General features: G+C 39.2%; 1 protein-coding gene across 1 annotated transcript in view; it reads right to left on the bottom strand.

The window, feature by feature from the left end:
* Positions 1-12837: 12837 nt before the first annotated feature.
* Positions 12838-15549, bottom strand: part of LOC110165606 (adenosine deaminase RNA specific B1) — a 130722-nt gene continuing 128010 nt past the window's right edge. Inside the window, exons 10-11 of the mRNA XM_055164991.1 lie at positions 15269-15447; positions 12838-13575 (exon numbers count right to left, since the gene is read on the bottom strand). Of these exons, the coding sequence (XP_055020966.1) occupies positions 13399-13575; positions 15269-15447 (356 nt within the window). The 3' untranslated portion in view covers positions 12838-13398. The remainder of the gene's footprint in view (positions 13576-15268; positions 15448-15549) is intronic.

Raw genomic sequence — 15549 nt, forward strand, 5'->3', positions numbered from 1 at the left:
TTTCTTTCTTTCTTTCTTTTTTCCTTTCAATTTTTTCTCCCCCCCGTCTCTAATCTTTGCTCTCTCTCTTTCTTAACGTTCTCTCTCCCCTCTATACTTTCTATACTTCTTCCTGTCTTCCTCTCTCTCCTTTGCTCCCCTCTCCATTCCCCCTCTCTCCTTTGTTTCTCTCTTTCTCCCTTCCTCAATCCCTCTCTCCTTTATCTCTTACCACTCGCTCTCTCTCCCCTTTCTCCTTTCTTCCTATCCTTTCAGTTTATCCCTCTGTCTCTCTCTTCCTTTCTACCCTTCTCTCTCTCTCCTTTCTTTCTCTCCTTTTAGTCTATCCCTCTGTCTCTCTCCTCCCTCTCCCCTTTCTTTCTTTCTTTCCAATTTTTTCTCCCTCCCTCTCCTTTGTCTCTAACTTCTGCTCTCTCTCTCTCTTTCTTACCATTCTCTCTCCACTCTTCACTTTCTTTCTATACTTCTTTCTCTCTCCCTCCCTCTCCTTTGTTTTTCTTTCTCCTCCTCACCTTCCTCACTCTCTCTCCCTTCTCTCTTTTCTTCCTATTGTTTTAGTCTATCCCTCTGTCTCTCTCCTCCCTTCTTCCTCTCTCTAACACGCTCTATCCTTCCCCTCTTTCTTTCTTTTTTCCATTTTTCTCTTCCTCTCCCTCTCTCTTTCTTAAAATGCTCTCTTCCCTCCATCCACTCTCCCCTTCACTTCACTTTACTTTCTTTCTATACTCCTTTCTCTCCCTTTTCCCTCTCTTCCTCCCCTCCTCCCTCCTTTATGTCTTACCACTCACTCGCTCTCTCTCCTTTCTTTCTATCCTTTTAGTCTATCCCTCTGTCTCTCTATCCTCCCTCTCTCCTTTCTTTCTTTCAATTTTTTCTCCCTCTGCTCTCTCTCTTAACGTCCTTTCTTCCCTCTTCACTTTCCTTCCATACTTCTCTCTCTCTTCCTCTCTCTCCTTTGCTCCTCACTCCGTCCCCCCTCTCTCCTTCCTCTTTCTTTCATTCTTTCTTTCTTATTTGCATTTTTCTCCCCCTCCCTCTCTCCTCTGTCTCTCTTTCTTACCACCGCTTTTCACTTTCTTTCTCTCTTCCTCTCTCTCCTTTGTTCCTCTCTTTCTCCCCCCCTCTCTCTCTCTCCTTTATCTCTAACCACTCGCTCTCTCTCCCTTTTCTCCTTTCTTTCTATCCTTTCTTTTTTATCTTTAGTCTATCCCTGTTTCTCTCTTCCCTCCTCCCCTTTTCTCTCCTTTCTTTCTATCCTTTTAGTCTATCCCTCTATCCCTCTCCCCCTTCCTCCCTGCCTCTCTCCTTCTTCTCCCCTTTCTTTCTTTCTTTCTTTCTTTCTTATTTGCATTTTTCTCTCTCCTCTGTCTCTAACCTCTGCTCTCTCTCTCTCTCTTTCTTAACATTCTCTCTTCTCTCCGCCCTCTCTTCCCTCTTCATGTTCTTTCTATACTTCTTTCTCTCTCCCTCCCTCTTCTTTGTTTCTCTCTTTCTTCCTTAATCTCTCTCTCTCCCTCTTTTTTATCTCTTATCACTCGCTCTCTCTCCCCTCTCTCGTTCCTCTCCTGTTTCGTTCTTTCTCTCCCCGCCCCTCTCCCTCTTTCTCTCTTAACATTCTCTCTCCGCTCTTCACTTCCTTTCTACTCTTCCTCCTCTCTTCCTCCTCTCCTCCCTCTCTTCCTCATTTGCCACGGCTCGTTTACGTGATCAAACCCGATTAGTCGTTTAATGAGGCGCGTCGTGGAGTCGTGTAGGTACAGTAGCCCGAGAGGGACACCGACGACCACAAACAAACGCAATCCTTCCTTTTTTTCACACTCGTCCGCCGCCGAACGAGTCACGACGAGTGCGGGAGCTGAGAGGGACCAAAACTTCACGCGGGATCAGATCGATATTTGTACATGTGAACAGTTCGGTCGATTTTATTTTCAGTGTGGCGCGAAAGAAACTAAACGCACGGAAATCGATAAAGCTCCTGGAGAAATGAGGCTAAAGTAGAATTAGATATATGGACTTAAAAGCTGCAATGTGGAACTTTTCTGCTTATGAATGTCACTACTTTGCCTGGAATCTTGACTTGTCAGCTTCTGTGGAGAGTTACAGGTCAGATCTGCGGAAAGATGAGCCCAATATCACATTAATAATACATGTTTTTCACAGTATTTCAGAGGAATGAAAAATACATATCATATTTTTTGGACTAAAAGTTGCACTTTTTTCATGGTTTGGGTGTTTCCTGCGACTTATATATTAACATTTTCACACTTGAAGCCTCAAGGGGGCGCTCTAGTCTTGTGTGTCAGTATCTGCTGCTCCTTGCCACTTCACTCTACTGCACATGTCTCCTGCAGAAAGAGCCTCATGTCATGTCAGTCGATCGCACCATTACTTCTGTATCACTGAAAATGCACAATTTAAACAAACTAATAAAGACGACTGAAAAGGCTGAAAAAAAAAAAAAAAAAAGAATGAAAATCCATCAACTGTGGACGTAGTGAGGTCAGATAAACATCAGCCAAAAGAAAACGAGGCTGCCTCATTTTCTATTGGCTGTTAGGTCGTCAATCAAACGCCCTACGTTTCGAGTGTAACTGGCTTTTTAAAACTGTAGCTTCCTCGCATTTCGCGCAAAATTTGTTGCGATGGCGGATGAGAATCAATGACCAGTTCGCTGAAAAAGAAAGTCAGAAAGACGAAGAGAAGGAAAAAAGGAGCGAAGCCAAACTGAGGTGATTCTTGGAGATCTCTTCCAGCGATTGTGCGATTGAAGCAGACGAAGGGTCTAAAAACTGACGTGTGGGTCACTAAATTATTTCTAGACAGGTCACATAAACAGTAATTCTTGAATGCGCATGGCTGTAAACAAGCGTGATTTCTAGAGTAAGGAGGCGGGAGGAGATGTTTCTAATGAGGGATCCTGCACAACATTTGAAAAAGGACTGTCGCTGTATTTCTTTTCCCTTAAAAATCCTCTTTACAGCCTTTAATGTTATACTAGCGACCGTCATCTCATCATCTCCATGGAGACAAACTTATGGCAGACGCACCACCAGAAAAGTTACGTGACGCACCTTTACGTACATGTTTATAAAAACTAGGGGTGTCAAATTATCGCGTTAATTGCAATTAATTAACTACAGTTATATTTAGAGCGTTATGTTTTTTAATCGCGTTTATCTCATTTTTAATCTCTAACTTTACTGTTTCTGTGCGAGTTGCTTTATTAGAAAATCTGTTTTTATGTGTTGTTAGGACACAGTCCCGCACTGTGCAGTCCTGCTCCGCTCGCTCCCGCAAAGAACTGTAGTGTAATTTTCATTCCCGTTCTCGCCGCATCTGCGATAAACCTGCACATGTCTGATCTCTGAAAACATCGCGACACAGACACAGAACAGACTCACCTTCATCAACATCCCTCTGTCACAGAGAGAACATCTATATTCCACTGAGTCGTGTCCTTTAGTAGAAGCTGAACCGCATCAGCGCACGAGACCGTTTTTTTTTTCTCCGCTTAGTTAATGCAAATGAGCCATGCAGTTTTAAGTTTAGTTTCTGTGAGACTTTTACAAAACTGCATTAAACAGTTTATAATATCAAACAGGCTGATGTGGCTCTAGAGTGGTTTTGGTTTATTTGTTGTAAAGTTGAGTTTATTTATGCAGATTAGTAATACTAATAATAATGATGATACTTTAATGATAGTATGAAAATAAAGTAATAATGAATTCAAATGAAAATACCTCAAGTTGAAGCTTTTCTCAGCAGTTTTTAGGTGAGATTAAAAAAGAGATTAATTAGATTAATTAATTACAGATCAGAATTAATCAATTTTTTTTATCACTTGACAGCACTAATAAAAACACTAGAAAAACTGCAAATTTGCTACTTCATTATGTTAGAGGAAGCGTCTGGGGAGTGGGAAGTGTGATTATCCATAGTTACAGTCTTGATACTAACTCCTTGCACCACTTCTAAGCTTTTCTATATTAAAGAGATTTTAAATTTTGCTCACTCACAAATCTTTTTATGGCCTAAACAACTTGTCTTCTTGGCTTTTTATATATATATTTTTTGCCAGTAATTTGAAAATCTCCCCCTTGAAAGCCGAAATCCTGCTTTCAGACGCGCACTTTTAGCTCCGGTTGGCGAAAATGGCGTCGCGTGCAGTTACGTCTAATAGCATTTTCTTTTTGTGGTTTCCGAGTTGCCGTGGTAATCCTCGGCGGGCGCAGATTACAGACAGGTGCGGCGAGGTGATAGAGTTCAGGCCAACGGGAGCCAGATGGAGGCATTAAGATCAAATATCGTGTTATTGTTGATGTTTTAGACGGAGGAGAGGGCGCGGGGGACGGCGTTTTTCTCCACAGCGGCCATTTTGTCATCATCGCATCACTGTCAACACAAATGGAGCCAGAGGAGGTAAGTGCTCAAGGTAAATTAGGGAGAAGGAATCCTGAAATGTTTTAAAAGCGTACACTCTGAAGAAAAAGAAAAAAAAAAAGACAGGTAAAATGGCTTAAAGGTGCTCTGTGGAACTTTTCGTCGCTTGGCATTAAACTTATTTATCACGTAGTTTGGTGTAGTGTTATAAAATCTAAAAAAAAAAAAAATCTTGAAAAACGTACATTCGTTCTGTGAGTGGTGTTGCCTCTCCACAGATCTGACCTGTAAATTGATTGTCTTTAATCTGGACGAGATTTCATTGCTTTGCCTAAAATGTTCCGCAGTACGGCATTCAACTCCAGCTTACATGTATCCAATTGCAGGTGTTTCAATTGATAAAAAACACATTTAAAAACATGCTTTCTTACTGTAGAAGTAGAGTCGCCTCTCCACAGATCTGACCTGCTTGCCTCCATGGAGATAGACGGTACATTTAAAGCCACATTAAAAATAGTACCTGTTTAAAAATAAGCTTAAAGAGTAAAAAGTAAAAGTATTTTGTGCAGAGTTTGAGATTTAAAAAAGTAAGTAATTAAGTAAGTCTCATATAGCGTTTTTCACAGACATATGTCACAAAGACGCTTTACAGAACATTTATAGAGTCATTATTCTTTTTCTCCACACCCAGTGATGATAAGATACTATTGTAGCCACAGCTGCCCTGGGGCATACTGACGGCGCCGTCTGTCCCTCTGACCAACACTATCACTCACACACACACCGCTTTCATATTAGGCAATGTGGGTGAAGTGTCTTGCCTAAGGACACAACAACAGTTTTTATGACTGGCGCCCCCCTGTGGCCCCTGATTTTCCCAGTGTCTCCAATCCAAGTACTGACCAGGCCCGGCCCTGCTGAGCTTCTGAGATCTGACGGGATCAGGCTTTGACAAGGAGGTCAGGCCACGCTTCAAATAAAGCTTCAAACACAAAAAGATTTGTGCATTCTTTTTCAGCTGAAACAATTGAATCGATAAATTTTTATTTTTATGTTTTTATTTGTATATTTAGTTTGTTTGGACTATGAATGTGTTCAAAATATGCCAGGCTCAAACTATAGTAAACATATTTTTACTTTTCAGTCTTGTTCAAAAATAGCCTGATTCATTAGGATTCGCAGCATTAGGATTTGTTCACTCGCAGTTACTTTTTTTATTTAACCAATCGCTGCAATTTGGTTGTGATGTATGTAATCCGCCAAATGATGTAGGAAAAGGGGCAATACCATCTTTCCCCTTGATAAAATTCACCAAACTTTCTCTTTGTTCCGGCTTTAAATCCTCGATCTCGGGAATCGTTGCCAACACAGAATATATGGCTCTTCGCTGATTGGCTGGTGCCTGAACTTGCACTTCCAGGGCTTTTGCGAACCATCTAGCGTATTCTGATTTCTGACCTAGTCGCTGGAGAGAAAAACAAAGAATCCGTCCATGTATTCACTGCATCATTTTATTAGCTGCAGGCTTCAAAGTGTAAGAAAAAAGTAGTGGCTTATAGTCTGGAATTTACGGTACATGGGGAAAAAAACCATAAGCAGCACCTTTAAGTATGTACAAGTACAATTTGGGACATTGATTAGGCCAAATATTTACTACACCCATGTTAAAAGTTGGGCTGTGTAACTTCTCTGGAGATTCCTTTGCCCGAAATGTTTCACAGTACAGCGTTAAACTTATCTATCTCCAGAGAAACAAGCCACAAGTCTGTCTGTTTTTACGAGGTATTTCCATCATAAAAGTTACACAGTGCTGCTTTAAAATGATTAGACACCAAAGATGAAATAAAAGTCCAGAGTGGGTAACAGTTAGAGCATTTATTAAACATTTCTAGATCAGTGACGCGACTTTTTTCTACATATTTATAACATGCTTTACATAAGAGCTCATGCACAGGCCCGTGTCTGCTATAGTCAGAATCATTATAATACCTGGGGCCGAAAACCAAAATATATCTCTGCATGAACCATTCGGAAAACTGCAAATGCAACAACAAACCAACCAACACACAGACAGATGCTAAAACCCCTTACTCTAGTCTCCCGTCTGAACCCAAACACTGTTCCCTTAAATACAAGGTTAACGCTAGAATGTCAGGTCGGGAGGGACGCCGTGCTCTGATTGGTCGGTCAAAGAGATGAAGTTCGGAATAAAGTTAAACTTTAGAGGTATTATATTACGCAAAATTGACTCTCGTGAGTGTTAAGTCACGTTTTAATGTTGTTAACTCCTCAAAAACAGACCTGGAGTTGTGTTTTGAGTAACATTTTTATTATTAGTCTGTCTCCAAAACTCAAAATGCTCTGTTTGTATGTGGTCGTTTTCAAATTTCCAGCTCCTTTTACCTTTAGTTTAGTAGATTACAGCAATTCCAGGGCTGAAATTATCCAGAGTTTTTTCCGTTTGAGAGAAGAACTAAGCCTAAATATGCAGAGTTTGTGTGTCAAATAATGGTGTAACGAAACAAAACACAACTCCAGGTCTGTTTATGACGAGAAAATGACATTAAAACACAAATCAGAAAACAGCGAAACATGACAACTTTAAAATTATGAGATGGTTAAGTTAAGTTAAGGTTAGGGTTTGGTTAAGTTTAGGAACTAGTGTTGTCACGATACTAAAATTTCAAACTCGATTTCGATACTAAGGAACAGACTCAGTGCTGAATAGAATGTGTTTTTCAACGTTAAATCATAGTATAGTTTCTTTTCTGTTCTTATGTGGTCTTATATCTGTGTAATCCTCTGTGGTCCAGGTCTAAACCAGGTCTAAACCAGGTCTAAACCAGGTCTAAACCAGGACCAAGTCTATGTGCTCTTATACTTGTTCTGATACAGCTCAAAATCATTTTAAAACTATTCAGGAAAGCTTCATTTCGGTCATGTCAATGTGATTTTTTTAGTATCGATACCTGTGAAAAACGAGGATCTAGTTTCGATACTAGTTTTAGTATCGATTAGTATCAGATTTTTCGATATTTCTGACAACTCAAGGAGGAAAACGGTTTGGGGACTTTTAAATGTTTGCAGACGTAAATTTAAAAGTGCAATGTGTAGCTTTTATTTTGGAGCGTCCGTTAAATGGAAACGCTTATTGCTTCGTCTGGAATGTTCCACAGTATGGCATTAAACCTTTCTATCTTCACGGAAACCAAACCAGACCCAGTTACAGGTCAGATCTGTGGAGAGGCGACGCCGTTCACAGTCAAAATCCATGTTTTTCTAGGTACTTTTGAGCTATAAAACTGCTTGTAATTGAGTAGACGTAAGGTAGAGCTGTTTAAAGTCACACTGTGGAACATTCCAGGCAGAGCAATGACAAACCGTATCCATAGAAACAAGTAGGTGACGGCCAAAAAGTTACACAACACACCTTAAAAAAACACATTCGTCAACCATTACCCTTACCTCAACTTACATCGTAAAATAAAACGTAAAACAGTAAAAAAAAAAAAAAAAAAAAAAAGTTCCATAGCTACAGGTGCTAACACATCGCCGTGGCAACCAGACCCGAGTCTCTAGCACTAACCTGGAGTCAAAAAAAAAAAAAAAGTGCTGTTCCCCGGTGTCACCCGTGGGGCCCGTTTAGCATTAAGACAACACACAAAAGCATGCAGACTGCCAAAGAAACGCATGGAGAAAACAAAACTAGAGCATTTGTACAGAAACAAAACATTGTCCAAGTTTCAAAAAATATAACTTTGTACAGCTATGGAGGTCTGTTATGGTAAACGACAGGTTAAACGACAAAGGTTAGTGAAATAGACGGGAAAATGTGAACGTTTCTGCAAATCGTTGATAGTTTTGTTCATTTCTGTGAAAAAAACTAAGCAAAAATAGCGTCGTTTTGGTGAAATTTAAGACAGTGACTGAGAATAAATAAAAAAACGTAAACTACATTTTCATTGAGGTATTAGCTAAACAACAGTTATTTATATTCTTGGTCCCAAATTGTGTTACCTGAAAAAGTTTTACTAAGTTTTCCCTTTTTTTTTTATTCTTTAGATCAACAGAATGTATTTTTATTTATTTATTTTTTGTTGTTCTTAAAGTTTTATAAAAATATAGCAAAAAACAGATAAGCTAGCTTGCTAAAAATAGCGTAAGCATAGCCTTAGCATTAGCGGGCTAGCTACAAATAACAGGCTTTTACATTGGTTTTTGCTAGCGCCAAGTTAGCATATTACAATCTCTTTAGCATACATTTTAAGCTAAAATACACGCTTTTTTCAATCAGAATTTTTAAATAAAATTAGTGTAGTTAATCGTACAATATTTTAATGCCCTATTTCACTAAACTACTACAAAAATAGTTTAAACACCACAAAACACTCGCGATTTTGTAAGCAACTCGAACCAAATTCCAAAACTTAAAATTTGAAATAGCAAAAATTCCGTATCAAGGATTTGCAGAAACATTTTGAACTCACTCAACATACAAAAACGGATCGATTTTTGAACGTTGTAATTGTATTTTTAAAAATTTCGCACAAAGGACGATGATCACACAGAATGGTAAATGCGTATTAGACATTTCGATCTCTTTGGTGAGCTTTTAAAACATGATTTAAAACATGAAAAATAAAAAGATTAGCTGGTTTAAATGCTGTTTAAAAAGGCCCTGCTGCATACTTCAAACGCGGGAGACAATTTTTGTACAATTCTTTGCATAACTTTTGAAAACCTTTGTAATAGTGCAACTGTTTTTGACACTAAATCCCCCATTTCTTAGTTAAGGATTCGAGGTTTTTATTTTCGTTTTTTATATATATTTTTTTTACATGCAACAAAGTGACTGAAAAGTTTGGTCGTATCTTACAAGAGGAGGACATCGGAAAGTTTAAAGGGAGCTGATTTTGACATCGGACACAGGTTTTCAGACGTAAACAATGTCGCCATGGATACGAGGTTCCTATGCAAAGGTAACGTCAAAATTTGATTCTATACTACTATTGTTTACAAAATTTCCAGGATTTCTTAGCAAATTTTGATAGATTATGGTTAGAATTTTTGAATTTTAATGTAACCATGAAAACTTAAAGACCTTGTACCTGATTTTTACGGTTTTAAAATCATCAAAAACACGATTAATTTGTTTAAAACAGTTTCGCAGTGGTCCAAAAGTTCTTCCTCACTTACTTTATTCATTCAGAGCATCCTAATTATTCAGTTTATAAGCGGTTTTGACAATGTTTAGAGGCCAGAGCGACGATAACTAGCATGCTAACAGTGCACTTCCTGATCCTCGGACGTTAAAACACTTTATATTTCGATACAGTTTATTTTGACCTCAACAGCTGCTTATACAATGGCGCAAGATTAATTTTGCGCAAATACGTGAGAAAATAAATCATAAACAGCACCTTTAGTGTTATTCCTTCGCCCGGAATGTTTCGCAGTAGAGCATTAAACTTATCCATCTCCAGAGAATCAAGCCACGAGTCAGATCTATCAAGAGGCGAGCCGCATTCACAGCAAGAATGCGTGTTTTTACGAGGTATTTCTTTTGGCAATATAAACACGTGGTAAGTTAGTTTGATGACGTACTGCGGAACATTCCAGACATGACAGTAATAGCTCCATGGTGACAAGCAGGAGACGAGAAAATTACATAATGCGCATTTAATTTTTAGTTTTTTGTTTGTGAGCTGATTTTTTTCTTTTCAAGGCCTCAAATTTGACTTGGCACGACAACATCAAAACAGGATTAACGTCAGTGGTGGAACTTAATGATGTACAAAAGTAAAAGTACAATGTTTAAGTATCTGTACTTTACTTAAGTACATTTTACACTGGATACTTTTTACTTTTACTTCACTACATTTGAGAGCAGGTGTCTGTACTTTCTACTCCACTACATCTTTGAACAGGACTAAAAAGTGAAAGTACTTTTCTTTATAGTTTGCCACCTGCTGAAATGGCTGAAACTTATTTTTTATCACATTTAATTTGAGTTAACGTCCCAATTTTCAGCAAATCAAATACTTAAAAACACAAAAACAGCTAGATTAAATTAAGAAATCAATAGAAATCACTTAAAATCTCCTTTAAACATTCTAAAACTCTCTGCAAAATACTTCTACTTTTTACTCTTAAAGTATATTTTTAAACAGGCACATTAAAACTAACTTAAAATACTTGAGTTGATTTTTTTCATGTGATACTTTTAGTTTTACTTGGGTCATATTTTGCCCCAGTAGCTGTACTTTTACTTAAGTAACAAATTTGAGTACGTCATCCACCAATGGTTAGTATAAAGTCTGAACACCTTTCTGTTAGTACTAGATCATAGTATTATACTAGTATTTCTGAATGAAGTATTGTCATATTTTGGACCATTCTAGGACGATACAACAGATAATTTACCGACAATACATTTAAATATTAAGAATCAGATTTCATAGATTAAACTCATTTGCATAGGAACCGTGTTTTAGCTAAAACGTCAGTGTGGCGATTCGTACAAACAGCACTCACGTCTGAGATCTACACTACCGGAAATGAAATGGATCTGCCTGTAAAGCTGCACCGTGGAACTTTTCTGGAGGGTGGAGGGTCCGTCACTGGCTTAAGCTCACGGAGATGCGGCTGCTGTTTTGCCCGGAATAGTCCGCAGTATTGCATAAAACTTGTCTGTTACCATGGAGACACTAAAAACGTACGCATTTTTGAGTTTTGTAGATGAATAAAAGCAAGGTGGATACGTTTAATGCCATACTGTGGAACATTTCTAGCTAAATTAATCTGAAATCTTCCACAGCATTGCATTAAACTTATCTATCGCCATGGAGACAACAAGCAAAGAGTTACAGGTCAGATCTGTGGGGAAGTGATTCCGATCATAGTAAAAATGTATGTATTTTTGAGTTTTGTAGGTGAAAAAATGCAAGGTTTAATGCCATATTGTGGAATATTTCTAGCAAAATGTATCTGAAATCTTCCACAGCATGGCATTAAACTGGTCTGTTACCATGGAAACAGGCACAGGATGTCAGCAAACCAGGATACAGATACAGGTCAGATCTGTGGGGAGGCGATTCCGAATTGAACTTTTTGAATTTTGTAGATGAATAAATGCAAGGTTGATACGTTTAATGCCATACTGTGGAACATTTCTAGCTATATTAACCTGAAATCTTCCATAGAATTACATTAAACGTATTTATCGCCATGGAGACAACAAGCAAACAATGCCACCAAGCTGAGTTACAGGTCAGATCTGTGGAGAGGCAATTCTGCTGACACTAAAAAAAAATTTGTATTTTTGAGCTTTGTAGATGAAAAAATGCAAGGTGGATACATTTAATGCTATACTGTGGAACATTTCTAGCTAAATTAACCTGAAATTTTCCACAGTATTGCAATAAACTTGACTGTTACCACGGAAATAAGCACAGGATGTCACCAAACCAGGATACAGGTCAGATCTGTGGGGAGGCGTTTCCATTCACAGTAAAAAATTTATTTTTGAATTTTGTAAATGAATAAAAGTGAGATGGATATGTTTAATGAAACACTGTGGAACATTTCTAGCAAAATGAATCTGAAATCTTCCAGAATATTGCATTAAACTTATTTATCACCATGGAAACAACAAGCAAAGCCAGGATGAGTTACAGGTCAGATCTTTGGGGAGGCGATTCCGCTCACGGTAATGATTAAAAAACAATAATGCCATACTGTGGAACATTCCCAGCAACGCAATAGCATCTCCAGAGACAAGCAAATAACGGACCGCCCTCCAGAAATGTTACGTAGCGCGCCTTTACACTGTTATTTTTATTTCCTTTTCAAATCCTTAAATTCTGTAGCTACAAAAGACTTGATTCTGAAAAGTTTAATTCTTATTTTTTTTTAATATATTTCCTCGCAGGTGAATGAGCAGCGATCCCATGCACTGCCATGCACTGAAGCTACAAGCCTGCCAGAAAACTGCATTTCCCACAATGCATCACTACATCCTACCTGTGTGACTTGCCATACTACAAGATGCTACTAATCGTGTTACTTTACGGGCAAAATTCTTCCCCTTAAATCGTTCAAAACTAGCTAGGATTTCAACTAAACTTTCGCTATTTCAAATCTAGAAACTTTAGCTTGGATTTGAATTAAAAGTGCTAATTTTTATCATGATTTCTCTACATATTTCCCCACTAAAATGCAATGAACGGAAACGAAAAAGGTTGACCGATATTTACCTACATTTTTGTGCAACCAAGCGTAATATTATTGCAATTTTGTCCAATCGAGATACATTTCCTGGACATTTTTAAATTTCTAAAAACTATCTAAACTATCGCCTACAATTGTACAATAGAAAGTGTCTCTTTGCAGATTGGCAGTTGACACAAAACCCTGAATTCAAATCAAAATTTTGACATTATTTGACCTAAGTTACTGTTTCTTATCCATTCCTGACATTTTAATTTCAGTATATTTTTTTTAAACCAAAACATACAAGACTTTCGGACGGATTTAACAAAAAAACATCGGTGCAATATTACAGTAGACGTGTAGCTGTGCGTCTTTTTAAACTTTAACACAAAAAAATAATTTGCGATTTCGAGTTTTACAAATCGCAAACAGCACATTCTGAATTTTTTAACAACACTGGTAGCACAATACAGATATACCAAATTGGACATGATTTTGGTATCGTTAAAACATGCAAAAAAACTTCTCTATCCATATAAACTTGAAGCTTACGCAGCTGACGATTCATTCCCATAAAATCTTCTGTACAATGTCCGTGTATTTTATATAAAGTTGCATAACAGACTTGATAATGTGGGATGCTGGCTAGAAAATTAAGGGGAATGTTATCAGTTTTTCCGTGTTTTTGACATCACAAATTCTTCGGATTTTTCCACGATTCATCCGAAAGACGCTTGATTCACTCGAACTCGCTCCCGACAGACAACAGTCGCTGCAGAGGCTGATGTTGGCCAGCAGGGGGCGCACTCAGGTGGTCAGGGCGAACTGGTCTTGCTCTATGGGCTTTTTGACCCAGGCGCCCAGACCGGCCTTCTGAAACGCCCTGAACAGAGTCTGTTTGGCCGAGTGGTACTCAGCCGCCGCCTGCTTCGCCTCGTGGTAACTGGAGGGACGCACGGTTCGGATACGCAGAGTCGACGAGAGCTGCGGAGGAAGAGGAGGAAGAAGAGGGGTGGGAGGAGAGGAGAAAGGTCAAAAGGTCAAATTTATTTATATACCATGTCAACAAATATATTGGCCCAAAGTGGGGCAAAGAAAGGTACAAAAATACAGGAAGTAGCAAAAATACCTTTGTCATCAATACAGAAAATTCCATCCAAAATGCAGGAACAATTTTACATTATTGTCTAATAATAACTGTTTAGACAAGTTGTGCTCCATGTTTTCTAGGTATCGGTTATGGCATCACCTCTCCATATGTGTGTGTTAAAAAAAATAAATAAAAAATCCAGTTATGTTAACTATGTTTCAGTGAAATGAGCAGTTTAACTGTCATCTGCACCAAGCCCCACACCCAGTGGAACAAACAAATTTATTTGAAATAAAATATAATTATTTACATACCATTTTGTCCGGGGGTCTTTGTGCACAAACTTGGGTTTGGTTTCTTTGGTTTGGTTTCTTTGGCCAAAAATGTTCTCCTGAGTTTAGATATTAAAGTATCCAACACAAATGTGTCAGTTTGATCAGAGCTCAGTCCTGGGAGACGCTGTAGGCGCAGACTTGGCAGCCACACTGCCCTGAGGCAGCTGTGGCAGATACACAAGTATTATCTGAATATAATCCATGAAATCATAAACTCACTCAGATTGTGTTAAAACTGCTGAATGCACGGTTTTAATTTGTTTAATGCTCTTATACCACGTCCACAAACTGAAATATCTGGTATAAATATTTTTAAAGACTCGTCCCATTTGTAAGATTCATATCAGCGTACACACGTTCATATCAGCGTACACACGTTCATATCAGCGTACACACGTTCATATCAGCGTACACACGTTCATATCAGCGTACACACGCGTACACGTCATATCAGTTCATATCAGCGTACACGTTCATATCAGCGTACGCGCGTCATATCAGCGTACGCACGTTCATATCAGCGTACACGCGTTCATATCAGCGTACACGGCGTACACGTCATATCAGCGTACGCACGTTCATATCAGCGTACGCACGTTCATATCAGCGTACGCACGTTCATATCAGCGTACACGTTCATATCAGCGTACGCACGTTCATATCAGCGTACGCACGTTCATATCGCGTACGTTCATATCAGCGTTCATATCACGTACACGTTCATATCAGCGTACACACGTTCATATCAGCGTACGCACGTTCATATCAGCGTACGCACGTTCATATCAGCGTACGCACGTTCATATCAGCGTACGCACGTTCATATCAGCGTACGCACGTTCATATCAGCGTACGCACGTTCATATCAGCGTACACACGTTCATATCAGCGTACGCACGTTCATATCAGCGTACGCACGTTCATATCAGCGTACGCACGTTCATATCAGCGTACGCACGTTCATATCAGCGTACACACGTTCATATCAGCGTACACACGTTCATATCAGCGTACGCACGTTATATCAGCGTACGCACGTTCATATCAGCGTACGCACGTTCATGCGTACGTTCATATCAGCGTACACCGTTCATATCAGATATCAGCGTACGCACGTTCATATCAGCGTGTGCCACGTTCATATCAGCGTACGCACGTTCATATCAGCGTACGCACGTTCATATCAGCGTACGCACGTTCATATCAGCGTACGCACGTTCATATCAGCGTACACACGTTCATATCAGCGTACCTTTCCGTGCAGGCGCATCCAGCGGCTGTAGAGGGCGTGTTTGCAGAGCCGTGAGGGCCGTCCCAGGTCGTCCTTCCCTGTGGTGGCGTTGATCACCTCCAGAGCCTGGTCCCCCACGGCCCAGTTCACACTGAAGTTTGGGGCTTTTCCGGGCTGACGAGCCTCTGCGTTACTGATGCCTGCCAAACAGAGAAGAACAACGCAGGTTTGAACTGGGTTTAAAGATTTCTCCATGTGTTTGAGAATATGAGAGCACTGTGTCCTGTCTGCATCTAATTATA

This window comes from Boleophthalmus pectinirostris, unplaced genomic scaffold (genome assembly GCF_026225935.1).
Source record: "Boleophthalmus pectinirostris isolate CB_2022bp ecotype Guang Dong unplaced genomic scaffold, ASM2622593v1 HiC_scaffold_11, whole genome shotgun sequence".
In the NCBI taxonomy this organism is placed as follows: domain Eukaryota; kingdom Metazoa; phylum Chordata; class Actinopteri; order Gobiiformes; family Gobiidae; genus Boleophthalmus; species Boleophthalmus pectinirostris.